The following is a 20,929-nucleotide window of genomic DNA, read 5'->3' on the forward strand; positions in this document are numbered from 1 at the left end:
AGGAGGAGGAAGGAGGAGACAGGAAGTGGGATGGTGGAGAGGAGGAGGAAGGAGGAGACAGGAAGTGGGATGGTGGAGAGGAGGAGGAAGGAGAATTCATTTCAGGGTCTACCACAGGGTGGAGGGCAGTGGCGGGCGGTACACAGGTGTGAAGGTATTTGAACCCCCTGAACTCTCCCCCTCAGTTCTGGCAGAGGAAAATGGAGTTGAGCAGAGAACAGCCAGGGCTGGAGGAAAGGGCGTAGCTCTGAACACATGACTGCCAGGCTGTGCTGCCGCCACCCACGATGCCCCATGCTGGCAGGCCGGGCCCTTTGCTCCTTGGCGCTGACTGACAGTGTCCCCCCAACTCCCACCCCCTCACCCATCACTCCTTCCTGATCTCACCCACCCCACCTTTCAAGGGCCAGCCAGGACCCCACGCCCATCCATCCGCAGTGCCGACCCCGTCCACCCTCCATCTCAGAGCCACCTGCCACACCTGCCCTGCTCTGTCCTTCCTCACGGTCTTCCACACGACACAGAGGAGGAAACTGAGGCTGGTGTCCAAGGACAGAGATGAGATTGTCCCGCCCAGAGCTGCTCATCTTCCTGGCTCTGGAGCTGGACACTTGGGGGTGCACTCTGTGGACACCCCATTACAGACTTGTACCCCAGCCACCTGGGGTCTTGTTGACCCTTGTGGTCTTCTGCATCAAGGGGGTCCGGGTGAGGCCTGGGACTCTGAATTTCCAGCCAGCTCTGGGTTGGTGTTCCTGGTCCTGGTGAAGTTTGAGAAGCTACATCTGACATGTGGCCCTTCAGATACTGGGGGTGTTGTATGAGAACTTCTGGGGTCGCCTCAGTACAACTGGTGTGAACTTGGGGCGGTGGGTGGGGGTCCTTCGTTGGGCAGGTCATCTACTGCCTTGGTGAAAAATGGGTTTGAGCGGAGGCATTGCCTTTTTACAAATATGATCAATGAAGCCGGGCACCAGCGCTCATGTCTGTAATCCCAGCTACTCAGCATGCTGAGATCTGAGGATCCCAGGTCAAAGCCAGTCTGGAGAGGAAAGTCCAGGAGACTCTTATCTCCACTGAATCACCAGAAAACTGAAGTGGCGCTGTGGCTAGTGGTACAGTACCAGCCTTGAGTGAAAAACAAAGGGACAGTGTCCAGGTCCCGAGTTCAAGCCCCAGCATCGGCACCTCCACACAGGAATAAAACAAATCCTCCTGCCACACTGAAATCTACGTCTCTGCCTCTAAGAGCTGAACCCTCTCTTCTGTCGGCACCCACAGTCCTACAAGCAGCAGGGTGCAGAAAGGAGGACAGTAACATGGGCAGGGTCACCAGCAGGGAGGACAGACAGGGATGAGGAGGAGGGCCACCCCAAGAAGCCAGTAGAATGACTTCCTGGCGCCCTGCCCGGAGTTGCTCCTTGTGGCCTGGGCTCAGCAAAGCCCGAGGACTCTGGGGGAGGAGAGGCAGCGCTGAGCATCTTGGGACTGCCTGTGGTGTGAACTCCGGGAAGTGAACTCGGGCCAGGCAGGAAGCCAGGTGACAGGTGATGGAGGTTCGGAGTTCAGCTAGACCCGGTGACCTAAACCCCAAATTGCCAGGACACTGGGTGAGGAGGACCTGGGTTTCCACAGACTATGGGCCCCCCCCAGGACAACACAGAGCCCCACATCCATCTCTTCCTCCACGAATGAAGCCAGAGGAACCCCAATATCCATGGACACTCCCCTCCCCACCCCGCCCGCCCCAAGACAGCCATGGGTCTGGGCTCCTGGGAGCCCAGGAACAGGATGACAAGGGCTCTGGCTGTGTGCGCCCCACCTTCAAACCTCGCTCTGCTCTTCCCGGACATGTGTGCACCCCTCCCGCCCACCCCCACAGTCCTCGGCCTCCCCCGGTCTCCCTCGGTGACATGAGGTGAGAGTGTGGTTGGGATCTCCCAAAATAGAGCTGAGAACCCATTCTTCCGGTGGCACCGGACACACCCCACCCGCCGGGTAAAATCTAGAGGAGCAGCAGTTCCCATGGCTGGATCAGCAGGGCGTCCGGGTTCTGTCTCCGAACATGGGCAGCGGTGAAATGAGACATTCTGGGGGCCCATACCGGGGATGTGATTTGTCACACTCTCTCTGGAAGGCAGTGGAGTAAAATCCAAAATTCTCGGGTTACATGGAGAGTTAGGATCCAAAAGATTTGGACCTGGGGGTCCTTGGGATGCATTTTATGACACCAAAGAACTGGCATTGTCTGTCTGTCTGTCTGTCTACGACTGGGTATGGGCAATGCACCCACAGCAGAGAATTGCCTGTGACTTTTTTTTTTTGCCAGTTCTGGGACTTGAACTCAGGGCCTGGGCACTGTCCCTGAGCTTCTTTTGCTTGAGGCTAGCACTCTACCACTTGAACCACAGCGCCACTTCCAGCCTTTTCTGTGTATGTGGTACTGAAGAATGGAACCCAGGGCTTTGTGCATGCTAGGCCAGCACTCTACCACAGAGCCACCTTCCCAGCCCCACCCATGACTATTTACAAGCATGCTGGCAGCTCATGAATTTCAGAAAGTATGGCCGCATGTATTGGTAACGTAACAATGGGCCAATCAAGTTCTTCAAAACAAAGCCAGTCTCGGGTGTGTGTGTGTGTGTGTGTGTGTGTGTGTGTGTGTGTGTGTGTGTACACGTGAGGGGGATGCAGGGGAGCACGGGAGGGGAGTCACGCGTCACTGTTGGAGGGTGTGACAATCCTCTGACTTGTTTGGAGGGTGTGACAATCCTCTGACTTGTGTAACTTTCCTTGAAGATGTGCTTTGAGCGGTTGTAAAACTCCAAGATTCAAAGTTACTAAAAACCCTGAACGGCTGCTCACTGGAGTCAGGGTATCTCACCCCTTACCTGTCTCCCAGGGTCCCTGCTGGTCCTGAGCCTCCGTCCCCTCCACCGTCCCCTCCACCGACCCCTCCACGCCTCTCCCTGCCTAGCCCCCTCCCTCCCAGGCCTCCTGGGATGTCTCACACTGACTGGCCCAGGCTGCCCCAGCCCTGACCTGCTCTCCAAGAGGTTGAGAGGCCGAGGTGAGATAACTCAGCTCTGGCCACGCCCTCAAGTGAAGGGAGAGGAGGAGAAAGTCTGGTGCCTCTCCAGGGCCTCCTCTGACAACCCCAGGGCCTAACCCCCCAGGGGCCAGGTCCGACTCTGGGCCTTTATTAAATGGGTGAGCACACCCCAACACCATGGTGCACAGAGCTTGCAAGAAGGGCAAAGACGGAGGCCAGCACCTGCCATTTCGGGGCCTTGGTTTACTCCTCTGGGAAATGGGTGTGCTAAGAGCAGTCCCTTCGAGGGTGAAGGCACGTGTGCCAAGACTGGGCCTTGAACTCGGGACCTCCTGCTCTTGCTTAGCTTTTGTGCTCCAGGCTAGCACGCTAGCACTTGAGCCAAACCTTCACTTCTGGCTTTTTTGGGGATAGGGAGGCAGTTAATTAGAAATAAGAATCTCAGCCAGGTGTCGGTGGCTCACGCCTGTCATCCTAGCTACTCAGGAGGCTGAGATCTGAGGATCACGGTTCAAAGCCAGCCCAGGCAAGAAACGTCCATGAGACTCTTATCTCCAATGAACCACCAGAAAACAGGAAGTGGCACTGCGGCTCCCGTGGTAGAACTCTAGCCTTGAGCCGAAGAGCTGAGGAGCTGAGGGACAGTGCCCAGGCCCAGAGTTCAAGCCCCACAACCACAAAAAGAAAAAGAAAAAAGAATCTCTCAGATTTGTCTGCTCGGGCTGGCTTCAAACCATGATCCTCAGACCTCAGCCTCCAGAGTAGCTGGGTGACAGGCGTGAGCCACCAGTGAAAGACTCCTGTGTTTATTTTCACAGTCTCTGTTTAATTCTCTCGGTATCTACCTACGTTCTCCTGTTTTGATATGTCCCCCTACATATTAGACCTCTTGTTGATACATCTTTGTAGGAAAGAGCTCTGCTGGTGAATGCAATAATAATAATAATAACCCTGTGAAGAATAATAATTGGGCCCCACCGTGGGTTGGGGGCTGAGGGTGGGTCAGCCTGGTGCTGGTCTTGCAGAGTTGGAGTCAACAGACGGCTGGGAAAATCCCTACAGCACCAGCAGCCACTTGGGAGAATTTTCCCGGTATTGGCAGCACAGGAGCCGCACGTGGTGCCTTCTGGGTAATCCCTGTGTCTGCCCTCTGAGCCGTGCACCAAGTTAGGCCGGCCCCCACCCAGGACCTGCTCAGCCAGTAGCACTGGCTGGAGTACCCCGGCAGGGGGAGGGGGTGTGGGGGTCTAAGGATAAGTCTTTGTCATAATACTCAGGGCACATATGTGCAAATGGAACCAGGTGACTCAGGGTGGTGGGGAGGTGGGGGGGAGATGAGGAGAGAGGGATGGAAGAAGGGCTGACACGCCGGACTCCCGAACTGACATGTCCAATGGAAACCCCTTGGTTACACTGACCTAACCATAACGCAAGCCCGGTCCCTCCTGATCTTCTGCCATACGCGTAGCCTAATTCATCTTCTCTCTGTGTGTAAAGTGGGGTTGTTGCAGTCCGAGCAATGATATTCATTAATGGGATAGGAGTTCATTGCTGGGTACTGAGTGTCGGGAGCCGCCCGCCCCTCCCCGTTGCCCCCTACCCCGTTGGCTCCTCTCCCTCGACCTGGTGAGGGGGAGGGCATCCCAGATCTCACTTTGTGTGCTTGGGAGGGAATGGCAGGTGTGGAACTGGTGACATGAAGAGACTGTTCTTGCAACTATGCTATGGAGATGAGATACTGTGGGTAAACTCTTCCCCCACCCATTTCTCAGATGAGGAAACTGGGGGAGGGGGCATAGAGGCTGAACCACATCCAAGGTGTCAGGAAGAGAAAGGGGAGCCCTGGGGCACACAGCAGACTTTCTATCCGCACTTTCACCCTGAGCCAGCCCATGGGTGCTCCTGCTCAAAGAGCTCTGAGGACCCCTCGTGGCCAAATGTTGTCTTGCTTGGGGACAAATTGGACCTGTGGGCCTGAAGGCAGGATTTCTCTCTCTCTCTCTCTCTCTCTCTCTCTCTGGTGGAGAGAAAAAGGGAAATTCCCACAAAAGCATTGGGCTCTTTTCATCTATGCATTAAACGAGGGTCCAAGCGGACGCCTGGAATCCTAGCTACTCAGGAGGCTGAGATCTGAGGATCAAACGGTCGAAGACAGCAAGAGCATTAAGTGAAGCCCTGAATTCAAGTCCCAGTACCCCCGCAGAGCAACAGCCACAATCTTCCTTTCCTATGCTTCTCATCACATATCAAAGAAATATCCATCCATGGTTATGTCGGTTGGTAGGATTCATTATGGGCAACTTTGAATATTCTTTGTTCTTAACTGCATTTACTAAATTCGATAAACAAAAATGCTAGTTTTTTTTCTTTCATGGTTACTCTATCTATGTCCTGTGAAATTTTCATGTACTTTTAATTTCCTACAGGAGAAGGTGGCAGGCCAGAGTAGTCAAAAGCCTATGTAATGATCCAGAAAAGGCCTTGTCCTGAGCTGGCTGGCCCCAGGGTGCTTCATCCTAGTGGGGGCTCCCCCCGGGCTGGCCTGGGCCCCAGAAAGACCCATCGATGATGCCATGACTTTTCCTGACCACCCCAGAAATCTCCATTCCTTGGCTGCACGAGAGGAGGGAATGAGGGTACAGAGAACTGTTACTCCCCAGACTCGCTCCCCACAGGCAGAGAAATGGGACTTTTACCTGGAGGCCACACCAACCCTCGCTGTGTCCCACAGAGAGTTACAAATATTCCCCCCCCCCCACACACACACCAGGGGTAGGGAGGGGAATGGAAACCCCACACTGCTCTCTTTAGAACCTGGCAGACATTGTGGCTTTGATCCTTCACCCCTGCGTGGGTGTAGGGGGCTGAATTTAACTCGGGGAGTGCCAGGGTGCAGAAGTGCCCCCTGCGGCTTTTGCGGGGGGCTGCACGGAACCCTGAGCCCATGTGGTGGCTAAAGATGGCCTCTCCCCCTTGAACCTGGAGACGAATGTGACCATCCTCGGATGGCAATGAGATCTTGGATCTCTGCAACCGGGTCTTCTCCAGACCTTGCTGTGAGTGGGCGCCCTGCTACTTTGCTGTAAGGAAGCCCACATTCCAGGGACCCTGGAGAGGCAAAGATGGCGCTACTCCAGCTGTGCCAGCATCACTGAGCTCCTAGTGCGTGCCTGGTTCATTAGATGGCGTCTCTTGTGCACTTACCATGAGAAACCTGTGTGAGGGGCGGCATCAGTACCCCAGGGATTTGTCTGCCTGGGCTGGCTTTGAACCTCAATCCTGAGTAGCTAGGATTACAGGCATGAGCCACCACCGGGCATACGTGCTGTGATTTATCTGACGGATTCCTTTTCAAATCCTATTAGCAAGAAAGTGACTGTGGCCCATGGGCAGCATCTTGCAGACGGGGAGAAGGGAGAGCTTCCAGAAATCTCAAGATCATGAAGTGACATATTCGGGAAACGACAAAACAACCATCTCCAAAAGTGGAACCTACGTTCACCCATGAGTTTTCACAAGCACCGAGCAGCTGGGGGGTGGGGGAGGTGATCGGGCCCCACCCTGGCCTGCGTACTTGTCCTTAGGCTCCAAGGCTATTTTATGGACTGTTTTGCGGAAAAGAAGTAAAAGGAGGTTTTTGAAAACCCATCGTCGAAGGTATCCAAGAAAACTCAGAACCCTGAGCAGGGAGGGTGTGGGTCTGGAAGCCAAGGTGGCGGGGGCAGCTGTGGACAGGGCTGGGAGAGGCGGGGGGGGGGGCAGTGGAGGTCAGCGCACGCCCACGCCAGGGGACCACCCCCGGCAGGACTCACAGTGCGCTCATTCTATCCTAGACGGCCGGGCACCGGGCTGGGGTGGAAAGGCAGGCACTGTGTGTCTTGGCAGAGCCGGCCAGGGTTGGGGGGCCTCGTGTGTTTACGAGAAAGGGTACTCCCTGCCATCTAGGGGAGAAGAAGGGCAGGCGAAGCTCCGGGAGGGACTTGGAAATGAGGAAGGGCTGGAGATCTCCATGGGTCAGTGTGTTCCCAGAAAGAGCAGAAGGGAAGGAAGAGGGGAGGCAGGGAGGCCGGAAGCCGGGGGGGGGGGAACCTTGGCCTCCATAAAGCAGTTGAGGTCAGGGCTCCTAACACGGGCTGCGGGACTGAGGCCCAGAGAGCAGAGCAGCCCGCCGACACCTCTCCCGCTCGGAACCAGGGTTCAGAGCCACTGTCACCCCAACTCCACGCTTCAGCTGGCCATCACCCATCAGTAAAAATAACATCCCAGAGAGACTTCGAGAAAGTACGACGCCCACCGTGTTTGGACAAGCCGTGCCTTTAGGGCCCCTTGGGTTGGAGCTGGAGGGGTGGACTACGACTGCCTCCCTTGCTGGGAGACCCTTCCCCCCGACTTCCTATCTGCCCAGCCCCTCCAGAGCCTTGGTTTATTTCAGCAGCGCTGCCCCCCAACCCAGGCCTTTGGGGTGATCACAGTTACGGCACGCTCCTGCCCTCTAGTGGCAGGAGGTCAAAGGTGCCGTTGTCTGCCAGCCAGCCGGGCTCCCAGGGAGAGAGACACAGTCCACTCTGTCCTCCTCCACCGTTTGGAGCAGCCCAGGATCTCTGAGCAGGGGCCTGGGTGCGTGGAAGAGGCCAAACCTCGCTTCTCACTGTCGGGTGAGCCAGAGCAGTGACCAACGCCGAGTCTCCTGAGAGATTTGTTCAAGGAAATATACCAAGGGCAAAAGAGCCAGGGCAGAGCGAGGCTTGGGGAAAGCCACGGCGTTGGCCTGGTCCTGTGGGAGCTCCGCCGCGTGACCACGGCTCCCTCTGCTGTCCCGCACTGGGCCATCGAGGACGAGGGTCACCCCAGAGCCGGGCTGGGTGCAGCCACTAGACCCCACGGGGCCAGAGGCTGGGGTGGGGGACAGGAGGGAGAGGGTGGGGGGAAAGCAACCATGCAAGTCTGCTACCACCCAGACGATCAGGTTCAAGGTGAACAGTCACGGGAGGTTGTCTGAGATCTGGTGCTGGATCCTGTCCACCTGTCCATCTGTCCATCCTCCCTGGTCAGCAAGCTAGCCTGCCTGCCGCACCGTCCGTTCACACCCAACCCTTGTGTGTTGTAAGAAGAATGTCTGCCTCAAACTCACCAGAGCCCCTCGCTGGATGGATTTATTCCCACACACACACACCTCTGCACTGGTCCCCCCGGTCCTCTCTCCTCCCCTATGTGCCCCCCCCGGTTGGTTCCAGGCTGGCCAACGCTGTTTTCACCCAAGTGAAAACCTCACCCCTGCCTAGGCCGCTTGTGAAGTCCTGAGCCATGCAGCCCCCAGCCAGGCCCCACCCTGGGGCAGCTGGCCACCAACAGCCCATCTTCACCAGCAGAGGACCGGATGGGAGCCACAGGGAAAATGCCCGCCCCTCCGGAGAAACCCTGGACCCTCCAGAGCTGCCGGCCTGGGGCATCCAGGGCTGGCCTCAGATGCTGAGATGTCATGACGGCCGGGCACCGGCAGGGGGCGCTGTTCTGAGCGCTTGTGTGTCTCTTGGCTCCCCCCCTCCTCCCCACTTCGTAGGAAGGGAAACCGAGGCATGGAGTGACAACATCCCTGAAGCACCATCTATGCTGTCCTTCCCACCGGGTCCCTGGAGTTCCGTGAGTTGTTCAGGGCCTGCCCCCCCATCCTCTCCCTCCTCCTCATCCTCTCCCCCCGCCCACCGCCGTGTTCGGCCAGCCCCAGCCCTCGTCTGTCACAGCCTTCCCATCTTTGATCACCAGGCAGCCCAGATGTTGGGCTGATCAAAGGCAGCTGCCGCCTGGACCCTGCTAGAGACGCAGGTTGTGAATGCACTTAGAGCTCAGGAGGCTGGCGGGGGCGCACTGTGGCCTGGGGCCCCGCCCAGGGGGCTCTTCTCCCCACTGGGGGGGTTGCAGAGTCTCAGAAGGGCACTGGGCAGAGGCTGATGTTTGCCCGGGGGTCACCATCGCCAGAGGAAAGCCTGTCTCCAAACATACCATCATTTCATCCACCTTCCCAGGTTTCAGACTTGGCTCCGTTCATCCTGGGGTGTGTGTGTGTGAGAGAGGCGAGGGACTGGGTCTCAAGATGCAGCCCAGAACCTGCCATTCTCCTTCCTCTGTCTCCTGAGAGCTGGGATTACAGGTGTGTGCTACCATGCTCGGCTCATTTCCATCTTTTCTTTCCTTGTAGGTCCTCCAGATTTTTGAGTGTTTTTTTGTTTGTTTGCTGTTGTTGTTTAAAATTAACTAGAAAACAGCATGAAATAGCAAATACAACATAACATACGTAATATATATTTGCCAGTGCTGGGACTTGAACTCAAGACCTGGGCACTGTCGTTTTGCTCAAGGCTACCACTCTACCACTTGAGCCATGGCACCACTTCCAGCTTTTTCTGTTTAATGTGGCACTGAGGAGTTGAAACCCAGGGCTTCGTGCATGCTAGGCAAGCACTCTACCACTAAGCCACCTTCCCAGCCCCACATTTTATATTTTTAACAGCATTGTGCTGGTACCGGGGCTTGAACTCAGGGTCCAGGTATTGTATCTTAGCTTTTTTACTCAAAGCAAGCACTCTAATCCAGCACCACTCCGGTTTTCTGGTGGTTCATTGGAGATCAGAGTCTCACAGGTTTTCCTGCCGGGACTGGCTTTGAACTTCAATCCTCAGATCTCAGCCTCCTGAGGAGCTGGGATGACAGGTGCGAGCCACCAGCACCTGGCACAAACTTTTACACATTTGTCAGACCCCCTCTGTGCATACATGAAGCACTCAGCTTCACAAACCGGAGGTGATGGCCCACACCTGGAATCCCAGGACTTCAGAGGCTGAGGCGGGGAGGATCGTGAGTTGGAGGCTAGCCTGGGCTACTTAGTGAACACAGCAGACAGACAGACAGACAGACAGACAGACAGAGAGATGTCCACACTGAATGATTCTCAGGCCGCCCAGCGAAGCCAGTGTCTAGCTCTTGCTCAAGATTGAAGTCGAGGCTGGACCTACGTGGGTGTGCTCCTGAACTGGGCCAGGCGGTCATGGCTGTGTCCACACACCAGGTCACCATGTGGCACAGATCGAATGCCACCCATCTGTGGTGGTCTCTGTGCAGCCCAGGGGGCCCGCTCCACCCTGCCTCAACTTCCCCCCATGGCTGTCTCCCCACTGCACCCTCTGCTCGGTGTGTGTGTGGGGGGGGGGAGAGAATGGAAGGCTCCATCCCAGAGTCCTCCTGGCCTGCCTGTCCTGTCCTGTCCTGGACAGAGGCCGGTACGCCTGCCGGGCGGTGCGTGGCTCGGGGCCGTGCACAGGGCAGTGCACTCAGCAAACAGTGGTGGTTTGCCGTGGCTGAGTTCTTCGGTTTTCTGGTTCGCAGATGGGATGGGTGAATCGGGCGGTCTAGGGGTTCCCCTTGGAGTCTCCCCACCACCCTCCCCCACACAGCCCCTGAGAATACAAGGGGAAAGCTGAGGGGAGGGCTGATCCATCACCAAGCCTTCTGAGGCCCCCGTGGCCGTCCCCGGCTCCCTGGCTGTCCCAGCGCTGCCCGTCTGGTTAGAGCTCGCAGCAAATGCATCTTGGAGTGGGCTTTGATCGCTGGCAGCTGTGTACTTGTGGCTGAACCCAAGGCCCCGGGGCCGAGGCAGGAGAGGGGGAAGGAGCTGGACTCTCTCCTGTCTTCTAGGCCTGGGACTTCACACACACACACACACACACACACACACACACACACACACACACACACCGCCCCCAGCAGGCTGCGCTGGGAGGCAGGCAGGATGGAGCACAAAAGCCATAGCCAAAATATCACAGAGTCCCAGGTTCAAGTCCAAGCTCCGCCCCTTTCCAGCTGTGTGGCTTTTCAACCCCTCTGGACCTCGCTTTCTCCTCATCCAGAAAACAGGCATAAGAACCGTTTGGATGTCAGGAGAATGCACAAGAGTAAATAGGTCCACATTCTTTTGGTTTTGTTTGTGACAGTCCTGGGATTTGAACTTGGGGCCGAAGCTTTCTTTGCTCAAGGATGACACTCTACTCATTAGGCCACAGCAACACTTGTAGCTTTTTTTTGGTGGTTAATTAGAGATGAGTTTCACGGACTTTCTTGCTGTGGCTGGCTTTGAACCACGATTCTTAGATCTCAGCTTCCTAAGCAGCTAGGATTACAGGCGTGAGCCACTGGCCCCCACCAAGTCCACATTCTTGAGTTGTTTGGGATAAAGTAGGGGCTGGAGCAATCTTTCCAGCTCTGCTTGCAGAAAGACACCAATCAGTTATACAGAATATGATGTAACACTCTAACTAAAACGTCGCAAGTGATGCCACTTAGAAAGATCTTCCTAGACTTCTTTCCCTTTCTCAGCCCACACACACCTCCTCTCCTACCCCTAGAGATGGAAACAAAGCAGAATTATCTCCCTCACAGGACATTTAATCTGAAAACTAATTCAAGCCGTGTTTTAAAGTGCTTGGGACAGTCCTCCAGGGGCTCAGCATCGGAGTCAGCGGGAGAAACAGATAATGCTGTGTGACCTGGGCCGGGGCTCTCTCTCTTACCTCTCTGAGCAGGTTCCTGCTAGAAAAAAAAAAATAATGACCAGGCGCTGGCGGCTCTGGCCTGGAATCCCAGCTACTGGGGAGCCTGAGATCAGAAGATCGGGGCTGGAAGCCAGCTTGGGCAGGAAAGTTTATGAACCTCTTTATCTCCAATTAAGCCCAAAAAGCTGGGAAGTGGAGGTGTAACTCAAGTGGTCCAGCACCAGCCTTGAGCAAAAAAAAAAAAAAAAGCTCAGGGATAGCACCCAGGTCCCTGAGTTCAAGCCCCAGGCCTGGCAAAGGGAGAGGGAAGGGATGATAAAGCTTCATGTATCAATTAAGATAAGGATAATCTCCATTAAGGACAACATCCATTGAGATAACCACAACGTCCGAGCGTGACCTAGAACCCAGGGCCCTGCTCGGGACCGCACAGTGCCTGCAGTGGGGAGGGGCCGGCGGCTCTGCCCCAGATGGGGGTTTCCTCTTGCTCCCTCCTCTTGGCTTGGGGCTCCTCAATGTCCTGGCTGAGGCTTTTCCCCCAGCCACGCCCGTGTCCCTGCCTCCCTGGCACCCCTCACCTGCCGGTGGCCACGGCTGACCCCCCCCCCCCCAGCCAGGGTCCAGCGGCTCAGCAACTGACATCTATTTATGTCGGCAGAAGTGGCCCTCACGCGGCCTGTCCCCGCAGAGTTTCTCTGGCAGGAAACCCGTGGGGGCAAAATCAGGACCCCACCGCCCCTCTGTGCCCACACCGGGCCGGGTGGGTGCCTGGCTCTGGCTGCCAGGGGTTTCCCCTAGCTTTCCCCGGCTTCTGCTGGGGCAGGTCCACGGTCCTCCGGCGCCCCCTGCTGGCCCCAGCGAGGGACTGCGTAGACGGTTTAACCTCCTCCCCGGGTCCTGGCTGGCTAACGCGGGATCTTCTAGATTAAAGTCAAAGCATCCATTCGGCCTGCACACCGCTCACGCCACGGGCCCCTGGCCCATTTGCCTCCCATAAGAAGCCAAGACCAAGCCGGGCGCCGGTGGCTCATGCCTGTCATCCTAGCTACTCAGGAGACTGAGATCTGAGGATCCCAGTTCAAAGCCAGCCAGGGCAGGAAAAGTCTGTGAGACTCTGATCTCCAATAAACCACCAGAAAACCGGAAGTGGCGCTGTGGCTCAAGTGGTAGAGCGCTCACCCAACCAAGAAGAAGCCAAGACTGACTCATTATTTCTCTCTCCTCTTCTCTCTTTTTCCCTTCCCCCCTTCACTCTCTCTCTCTCTCCCACTCCCTCTCTCTCCCTCCCTCCCACCCTGGCCTTTGCAAATAGATCACCGGGCCACCCATACCAAAGCTTGGGGTTGAGCCCTACTTTTAAAGTCCCAGGGGCTTGAACTCGGGTCCAACGGCATCCCAAATGTCCTTGTAAGAGGTTCAGTGCGAGAAGGAGAGGTGAGGACAGGGGAAAAGTCAGAGCAGGCCTTGAGGAAGGGGGTGGGCTCACAAGCCAAGGGAAGAGGGCCGCTTCCGGTGCTGTCAGCTGGGGATGGAATTCCACGGGGAGCCCCAGCCTGGGGGTGTTTTAAGCCACTACAACCAGTGAGCGCTTGTTACAGAGGCTAACACAGCATGTACCTGACCTGGGCTGCGGCCGGTGTCCACGGCAAGCCTTTCAGAAGTGCAGTGGACGGATCTCACGGATGGAGAGACAGAGGCTGAGGGGCTGGGAAGGGGATCTCAGGAGAACCTCGTATTCCTGGGAAGATGGTAACAGAAGGAGGAAGCCAGTAATCCCTGCAGAATTCCTTCCTCCCTGGCCCCCTCCCCTCTGCCAGGCCCAGACCCGGCTTCCCACAGGGCCTCATGTACTCATAAAGCCTCCCCATTGTGTGTGTTTGTTTGTTTGTTTGTTTAAATCCCCAAGCCCAGACAGGGGGAGCCAGTCTGGGGGGTCCAGTTACCCTTGGATCGTATTTTCCGAGAGTAAAAAGGGCAGAAGGCAGAGCAGGAAGGCAGGAAGGCAGGAAGGCCATAATCATGTTATAACGTGCTTGCTTATTAAACGCGGGGGTTACATAGCCCGCAACACGGTCGGTCATTCTCCTAACATGTGGTCACCACATTTCCCCGGGCCGGGGTGGGGACGTGGGGTTCGTAAAGCGCTTTCCATTTTCTTTTAATGCCTTTAAAACACCCTCTGATCGGACGCGGTCTTGGGAGAAGGCTATATTTAGTTGTGTTTTAATAAAGGCAGTTCAGGAAAATAATAAAAGCATATGAAACTGGCAACCTCCGCTTGCTTTAAAGGCAAATTCCTCAGCACTGCCCCAGAAAGCCTGTACACCCCCATCTTAACGGGGTCACGGGGGGAGGGGGGAGAAACAGCCCCCCTAATTGTCCTTCTAATTAAAAGCACATCAGTAAGCAAAAGTATCTGTTAAAACTCTTTCAAGGAGGTAGAATGCCGGTACGGCCCCCGCCACCTCGAACACTGACAGTGCTTGGGTTACAACCTTCCAGCTCCCCTCTGCGGCTATTCGGAAATGTGTAACTTCTTGTTGCCAACACACACACACACACACACACACACACACACATCAGTGGGTTTGGGTTGTTGTTGTTGTTTGGTGTTGCTTCTGGTTTTTGTAGTGGTTGGGTGTGGCAGCCAGGGTGATGTGCATTCACACGTGTGTGTGTGTGTGTGTGTGTGTGTGTAGTAAGTACCCTGAGCTACAACCCAGCCTCAGCCAGTTAATGGAGCTGAGTGTGTGTGTGTGTGTGTGTGTGTGTGTGTGCGTGCGTGCACGTGCGTACAGGCATGCATGCGCACATACGGGTGAATCAACAGTCCATGTAAGACATAGCAGTGGAGGGATGCAATCACAAGCCAATCCCACAGAAGCTGCAGGGAGACAAGGAATCTTCTATGGTTCTACCAAGACTCATCTTTCTATCCTCACATGGCTTCTCCTGTGTGTGTTTCTCATAAGGATACCTGTCATTCCATTGAGCAGGGAAGGGGTCAGCAATAAAGGAGCAGGGATTCCTTTGGAGGAGATGGTGACAAAAATGTCCTAATATTGACTCGAACATGGTTGCAAAAGAGCAAGCATACTACCACCATGGGACAAATGTAGACAAGTGACTTGTGTGATACATGAATTAATCTTTTGTGTGTGTGAGTGTGTGTGTGCACGCACCAGTACTGGGGCTTGAAATCGGGGCTGTCTCTGAGCTTCTTTGCTCAAGCTAGTGCTCTACCATTAGGTGGTTAATTGGAGATGAGAGTCTCCAGGGCCAGGTGGTGGTGAGTCACACCTGTAATCCTAGCTACTCAGGAGGCTGAGATCTGAGGATCATGGCTTGCAGCCAGTAGAAATGGCCCGGTGACTCTTATCTCCAATCAACCACTCAAAATCCGGAAGTGGTAGAGCTCTAGCTCTGAGCAAAAGAGCTCAGAAACAGCACCCATGCCCTGAGTTCAAGCTCCACAACCAAGAACAACAACAACAAACAAATGTCATGGACTTTTTCTTGCCCAGGCTGGCTTCAAACTGCGATCCTCAGATCTCAGCCTCTTGAGTAGCAAGGATTATAGGCGTGAGCCACCAGGGCCCAACTTGTGAATTCATCTCGATGAAGCTATTCACCAAAAGTCAGGAGTATCTTGAAGAGGGAAATTGCAAAAGCTGAGAGGAGGGGGGAAAACCCAAACAACGTCAGTGCATATGAGATGCTGTGGCCAAGAAGCAAATGTTGCATACTAAGGATAGTATGGGGGTTCCTGCGGAGCTCCCCCCCCACCAGTGGGTAGAGACTGCACCCTGATGTACTCTTGTCCCGTCTCGGGAGCCTGCAGAATTATCACCGTAGAAAACACAAAGGCTAGAGGATCATGCTGGTGTCGGAAGGCCTGGTGCTGAATCTGAAGCTAAGCATCGTGGGGTGCTAGGCATGCCCCCACCTGGTGGAAATCGGTGTGCAGATTCCCCTCTGTCCCCCTCAACCCCTGGATCCTGGGAACCAGCGCCCCCTACCGACATCTCCCAGCCTCGTCTCTAGATGGAGCCTGCGCCTGCGCAGTGGGCGAGTCCTCCGCCGCCCTCCACCCCGCCCCCTTCCTCTTCGGGCGTGACTTCCTCGAGCGGCGTGGCCAATCACGCCTGCTTCCCGGGAGGGGGCGGGTCCCGAGCCCGGTCACGTGACCGGCGAACCATGGCGGCGCCCAGGGCGGCAGCGTGAGAGCGGCGGGGAAGGCGCTGCGGGCCGCGGCTGGGATCCGGGGCGCCGGGAACCTCGCACCATGTCGCGACTGATCGTGAAAAACCTCCCGAACGGGGTGAGCGCAGAGCCAGGCCCTGGGACGCTTCACGGCGCGCCCTCCGGGGGACGGAGCCCGGAACCCCGGGCCGACGTCGGCATCCCGGGCTTGCCCGCGCGGCCCTCCGGGAAGGAGGCGGAGGGCGGCTCGAGGCCTCCCCGCCGGCTGGAACCCCGACTTGTCTTCCCGGGGCGATGCCACCCCCGCCCCGGCCCCCCCCAGGCTCGGGTCGAAGGGTTGTGGTCGAAGTTTCCAGGTTGTTCACCGCGAGGGACGACGGTCCTGAGGGCTCATCGCGGGGTCACGGCGTTTGCTTCCCCGCCGCTGCGGCCCGGGCAGCCTGGAAGACCAAGTGGGGGGCGGGAGGTGGATGGGGCGGGGTGCCCCCGCCCTGCTTTCCTGCATCCCCGGAGCCCAGGCCTCCACCTCCCGAGGGAAGCATCCCTCCGACACACGCCGGGTACCTCAGCCGAGAAATAGCCGAGTGGGCGTGGACACGGGGGGCTGGACCCGACTTCTGGGTTAGAGAGCTCCTGATCATGGATAGCCCCAGGCCACCATGGAAAGTGAGCCGTTTGAATGGGGTGATTGGGAATAATGCCGAACTCTGGCTTCTATCCCCGAGGGTATCTTCCTCACTTTAGAAAATGCCAGACTGTTTCTGTTTTTACTGTTTGCCTTTGGTGGATTCGTTTGTTTGCTGGCTGGTTTTATTGTTGTGGATTTTTCTTCTCAAACTCTCTCGCCTGGAGGGCTGGGAAGGTGGCTCTGTGGTAGAGCACTAGCCTTGCTTGTGCATGGCCCTTGGGTTCGATTTCTCAGCACCACATAAGCAAAAAAACAAAACCAAAAAACCGGAAGTGGTGCTGTGGTTCAAGTGGTAGAGCGCTAGCCTTGAGCTGAAGAGCTGAGGGACAGCGCCCAGGCCCAGAGTTCAGCCCCCACGACTGACAAAAAAAAAATCTCACTGGATGGTGCTATGCCACTTGAGCCGTGCCTCCTGCCTGGTTTTTTGTTGCTCAACTGGAAATGGAGTCTCATGGACTTTTTGACCCAGGCTGGCCTCAAACTGTGCTTCTCCAAACCACATCCTCCGGAGTAGCTAGCGCGTCTTGATACCTGGGCTCCCGATGGAGGAGGGGGCACCTCAGGTCCCCCCTCATTGTCCCCTTCTCCTCCAGATGAAGGAGGAGCGCTTTAGGCAGCTGTTTTCTGCCTTCGGCACACTGACTGACTGCAGCCTGAAGTTCACCAAAGATGGCAAGTTCCGTAAATTCGGCTTCATCGGCTTCAAGTCAGAGGAAGAGGCCCAGGTAGCCCTGAGCCACTTTAACAGGAGCTTCATCGACACATCCCGGATCACGGTGAGTCGGTGGGAGTCCCGCTTTGCCTGCTTCCCTGGAGTGACAGCAGGCCTCTCACTCAGCACCTGTTTTCTCTTCCCCCTTTGGCCTACACTTTGGGTTCACACTCTTTTGAACACATAAGAATCACCTGAGAGCTTGGTGAAACATCCTGGGCCCGTCCTGAGTGTCTGAATGAGCTTGTGGAAATGAGGCCCCAGCACGGGCACAGCCTGTCCCCAGGGGCCCACCTGTGAGCCCCTCCTTTGTTCCCTCACCTGTCAGCTGCCTCTAGGAGCTCCCTCTGAGGCTGGGTAGCACACATCTGTCTGGGATTCCCAGCTCCATGTCTTCACATGGCCACCTGCCAGCCGGCAGGCAGAGCCCTATAAATCAGCAAGCTGCTTGCATACCTGGAGGGCTCAGGAAGGCCTCCATGTGTACTGATGACATGACAAAGCATGAGTCGTACCGCAATGAGAAGGAAAAGGAGACCTGATCCCATGCACGGCCGTATCCCTGCTCTGTGGGCATATAAATGCAGAAAGAACCAGGTGCCACAAGTTTCCCAAAAGATTAATTCCTCTCTGTGATTGATAGAAATTCGAGTCATTTTAAAAACCATCTTTATACTATTTTTCTGTCAGTTGAGTCATGAACACATGTCATTACCACAGAAATAATTTTCGTGGGTTTTTTAATGGACCAATAGCAGGACTTGAATTCAGGGCCTCAAACTCTTACACCTCACTTTTTGCTGGTTAATTGGGAGATGGAGCCTCAAGGACATGTCTGCCCAGGCTGACTCCAAACTTGGATCCTCCAGGTCTCCACCTCCTGAACTGCTAGGGTTATAGACATGAACCACCGGTGTCCAGCTAACAATTGGTTTTTATTCTTTTTTTGGCTGTTTGTTTTGGGGACAAGGTCACAATATGTAACCCCAGCTGGCCTTGAACTTGAAATTCTCCTGCTACACCTGAGTACTGGCTTACTGACATGTACCACTACGCCCAGCAGAAGGAATTATTCTTAAAGACCCCATGAAAGGATTGTGACCCTGGGAAAAGTGATTCCCTGTCGTGGCAAGGTGTAGCTTGTGGCTGTGTCCCCGTGGGCTCCCACAGGGCCAGTCCTCCCGAAGGTCACCTCCTGGAGTGTTGGAAACGTCTAGGTTTTGAGAGTTGTTCCTTAGGGCTCTCCTGAGGCCCCCCCCCATTTTCCCTGTTACCCTGTGATGGTTGTCTGGGGCCAGCCAGGCTTGCCCCTGTCAGCTGTCACTCTGCATTGCCCTGCTCCAGCTCCCAGCTGAGCATAAAGCCTGTGTCACCAGAGCCAACCTGCACACGTGGTTTTAAGACCTTAGGCCCTGAGTTCGGTCACTTGCCACCTGGTCACTGGGCAGTGGCTTCTGTTCTCTGCTTTGATTCCTGGGCTGGGAAGTTGGAGAGCAGCGACTCTTCCTCTCTGCTTGGGGGAGGTAGGGGTGGCGGGGCTTGGCATGCTGACCCTCACAGGTGGAGTGAAGCAGCATCAGTCCATGCATGGTAACTGTGGCAGTGACTTAAGGACTGGGGATGGGAAGGAATTTGCTTCAAGGAAACAGGTCACTGTTTATGGCCTGTCTCTAAAGCCCATGTGCCCAGGTCCCGTGTGTGTGTGTGTGTGTGTGTGTGTGTGTGTGTGTGTGTGTGGTGGGGGTGGCAGGTGATAAACGCCATCTTCTCCCCACACAGGTGGAGTTTTGCAAGTCATTTGGGGACCCCACAAAGCCCCGAGCCTGGAGCAAACATGGCCAGAAAGCGATCCAGCCCGAGCCTCCTGCACAGGACTCTGTCCCCAGAGAAACTAAGAAAGTACGCAGGTGGTGGGGCAGTCACTCGCTCCCTGGGAGCAGAGGCAAGGTGGATGGTCCCTGGGCCCAGCAGGGCTGTGCTGCTCTCCTCGCCCCGTTCCCCACTCATGCTCACCCTCTGCCTTCTGCCTTCAGGATAAGAAGAACAAGGTACCAACTGAGCTGGAGAAGGTGAGTCCCAGGGCTGATCCGAAGGGAGGCCTGCGCAGGGGAGCTTGGGGGAGAACGAGTACACCCCTTGCCCCATCTCCTGGCTTCTTAAATCTCCCGTATCCCAGGGGCTCTTGCTGGCCTTCCTCAATAGGCCCCGCCCTCACCCGAGCCTCTTCTGCCTCTTCTCCATCTCTCCACCCCTGCTTCCTCGGGCGCTGTGCCATCAGCTGAAGGAAGACACCGAGTTCCAGGAGTTCCTGTCAGTTCACCAGAGGCGGACACAGGCGGCCACTTGGGCCAACGACGCCCTGGACACTGAGCCCCCAAGAAGGAAGAGCCAGCCAGCCAGCGACTACCTAAACTTCGACTCCGATTCTGGCCAGGAGAGTGACGACAGTGAGGCAGCTGGGGAGGAGGCCAAAGGTGAGGACCCGTCCTGAGTGCTCCGTGGTGGCATGGCGTGTCTGGCGCATCCTGGAACGCCGGTCCCCTGTCACCCAATTCGCTGAACTCATCTCCCTGTTCCTCCAGGGAAGCCAGGGCTGGACGGAAAGGTGGCCGTGCAGAAGGGGCTCTCGGACATGGATTACCTGAGGTCCAAGGTGGTGCAGGCCGGGGCATCCTCCTCAGAGGAAGAGGAGGAGAGTGAGGACGAGGCCGTGAACTGTGAGGGAGGCAGCGAGACCGAGGGCGAGGCCCAGAGCCCCCCTGCCTCCCCTGCCCGCCAGGAGAGCTCGAGCAGGGGGCTGGGCCCGGAACCGGGGGCCCTACCCACCAGCAGACCCCAGGAGGCTGCCGCTCAGGTGTGTGCTTCCGTGAGGGCCCGAGGGGGGGAGGAAGGAGGGCCGGGCTGCACATGCCAGCCTGGGGGCCCACCCTTCGGGGCATGGTGTGGAAGAAGAGCCAGGAAACTGAGGCCTGGAGCAGAGAAGGCCATGGCTGGGAGGCAGTGGGGTCAGGACTCACTCCTGGCTGCCGGGCTCTGAAGAAGGGGTTATAAAGGTTGTTGCACACCTTGTGTCCCTCCCATGGGGAGGGGGAAACCCCTGTGGGGCCCCCCCTCCGCCTTAGAAGCACCCACTCTTCCCTTGGCTCTCAAATGAGAGGAAGGGAGGCTTCACCCTCTTCTTCCTCTTCCCTTCCCTCCTCTAATCACAAGCACTCCAGAGAAACCTGAGTTCTGGGTTCAGATCTCAGCTCTAGTCCTTAGTTGGCTGTTAAACCTGTGCGATCTTCCCTATAAATGAGGCTCTTCCAGCTCAGTCCCTGAGCAGGTTCCCATTCCTCCCCATGCCAGGCCTAAGCCCAGGGGTGCACAGCGCCAGGAAGATGAGCACACGTACAAGGGTCCTTGGGCCCTGGCATCGCTCATACAAACCTCGTGCCGAGGACTCGGCCGGCCAGCCCTGTGGGCCGGTGCTCAGTGCTCAGCCCGGAGCTGACCGGTGGGAACCACACTCGAGTCAGGGCAGGTTTTGTGCCCAGAGCTTGGGTTTGGCAGGGCTGTTTGGATTTCAGAATCCAGGGAAAGACCGTGAACCAGAATACCTGTCGAGTCGTATTACAGACTGAGTCAGACACTGGCCTCTTGAATACTGGGCACAGTCCCAGTTGGGGTTCCTTCCCTTCCCCGCTGGTATCCCCGCACCGCGGGGCCTGCTGCTCCCTGATGCTAGGCCT

The 20,929-nt window shown here is 56.4% G+C and overlaps 1 protein-coding gene across 1 annotated transcript in view; it reads left to right on the forward strand.

Moving 5' to 3' along the window:
- Positions 1 to 15,802: 15,802 nt before the first annotated feature.
- Rbm19 (RNA binding motif protein 19) overlaps positions 15,803 to 20,929 on the forward strand; it is a 45,884-nt gene continuing 40,757 nt past the window's right edge. The window contains exons 1-6 of the mRNA XM_013014300.1: positions 15,803 to 15,916; positions 17,080 to 17,262; positions 18,978 to 19,097; positions 19,232 to 19,267; positions 19,477 to 19,672; positions 19,781 to 20,052. Of these exons, the coding sequence (XP_012869754.1) occupies positions 15,881 to 15,916; positions 17,080 to 17,262; positions 18,978 to 19,097; positions 19,232 to 19,267; positions 19,477 to 19,672; positions 19,781 to 20,052 (843 nt within the window). The 5' untranslated portion in view covers positions 15,803 to 15,880. The remainder of the gene's footprint in view (positions 15,917 to 17,079; positions 17,263 to 18,977; positions 19,098 to 19,231; positions 19,268 to 19,476; positions 19,673 to 19,780; positions 20,053 to 20,929) is intronic.

This window comes from Dipodomys ordii, unplaced genomic scaffold (assembly GCF_000151885.1).
Source record: "Dipodomys ordii isolate 6190 unplaced genomic scaffold, Dord_2.0 Scaffold23, whole genome shotgun sequence".
NCBI classification, from domain to species: Eukaryota; Metazoa; Chordata; class Mammalia; order Rodentia; family Heteromyidae; genus Dipodomys; species Dipodomys ordii.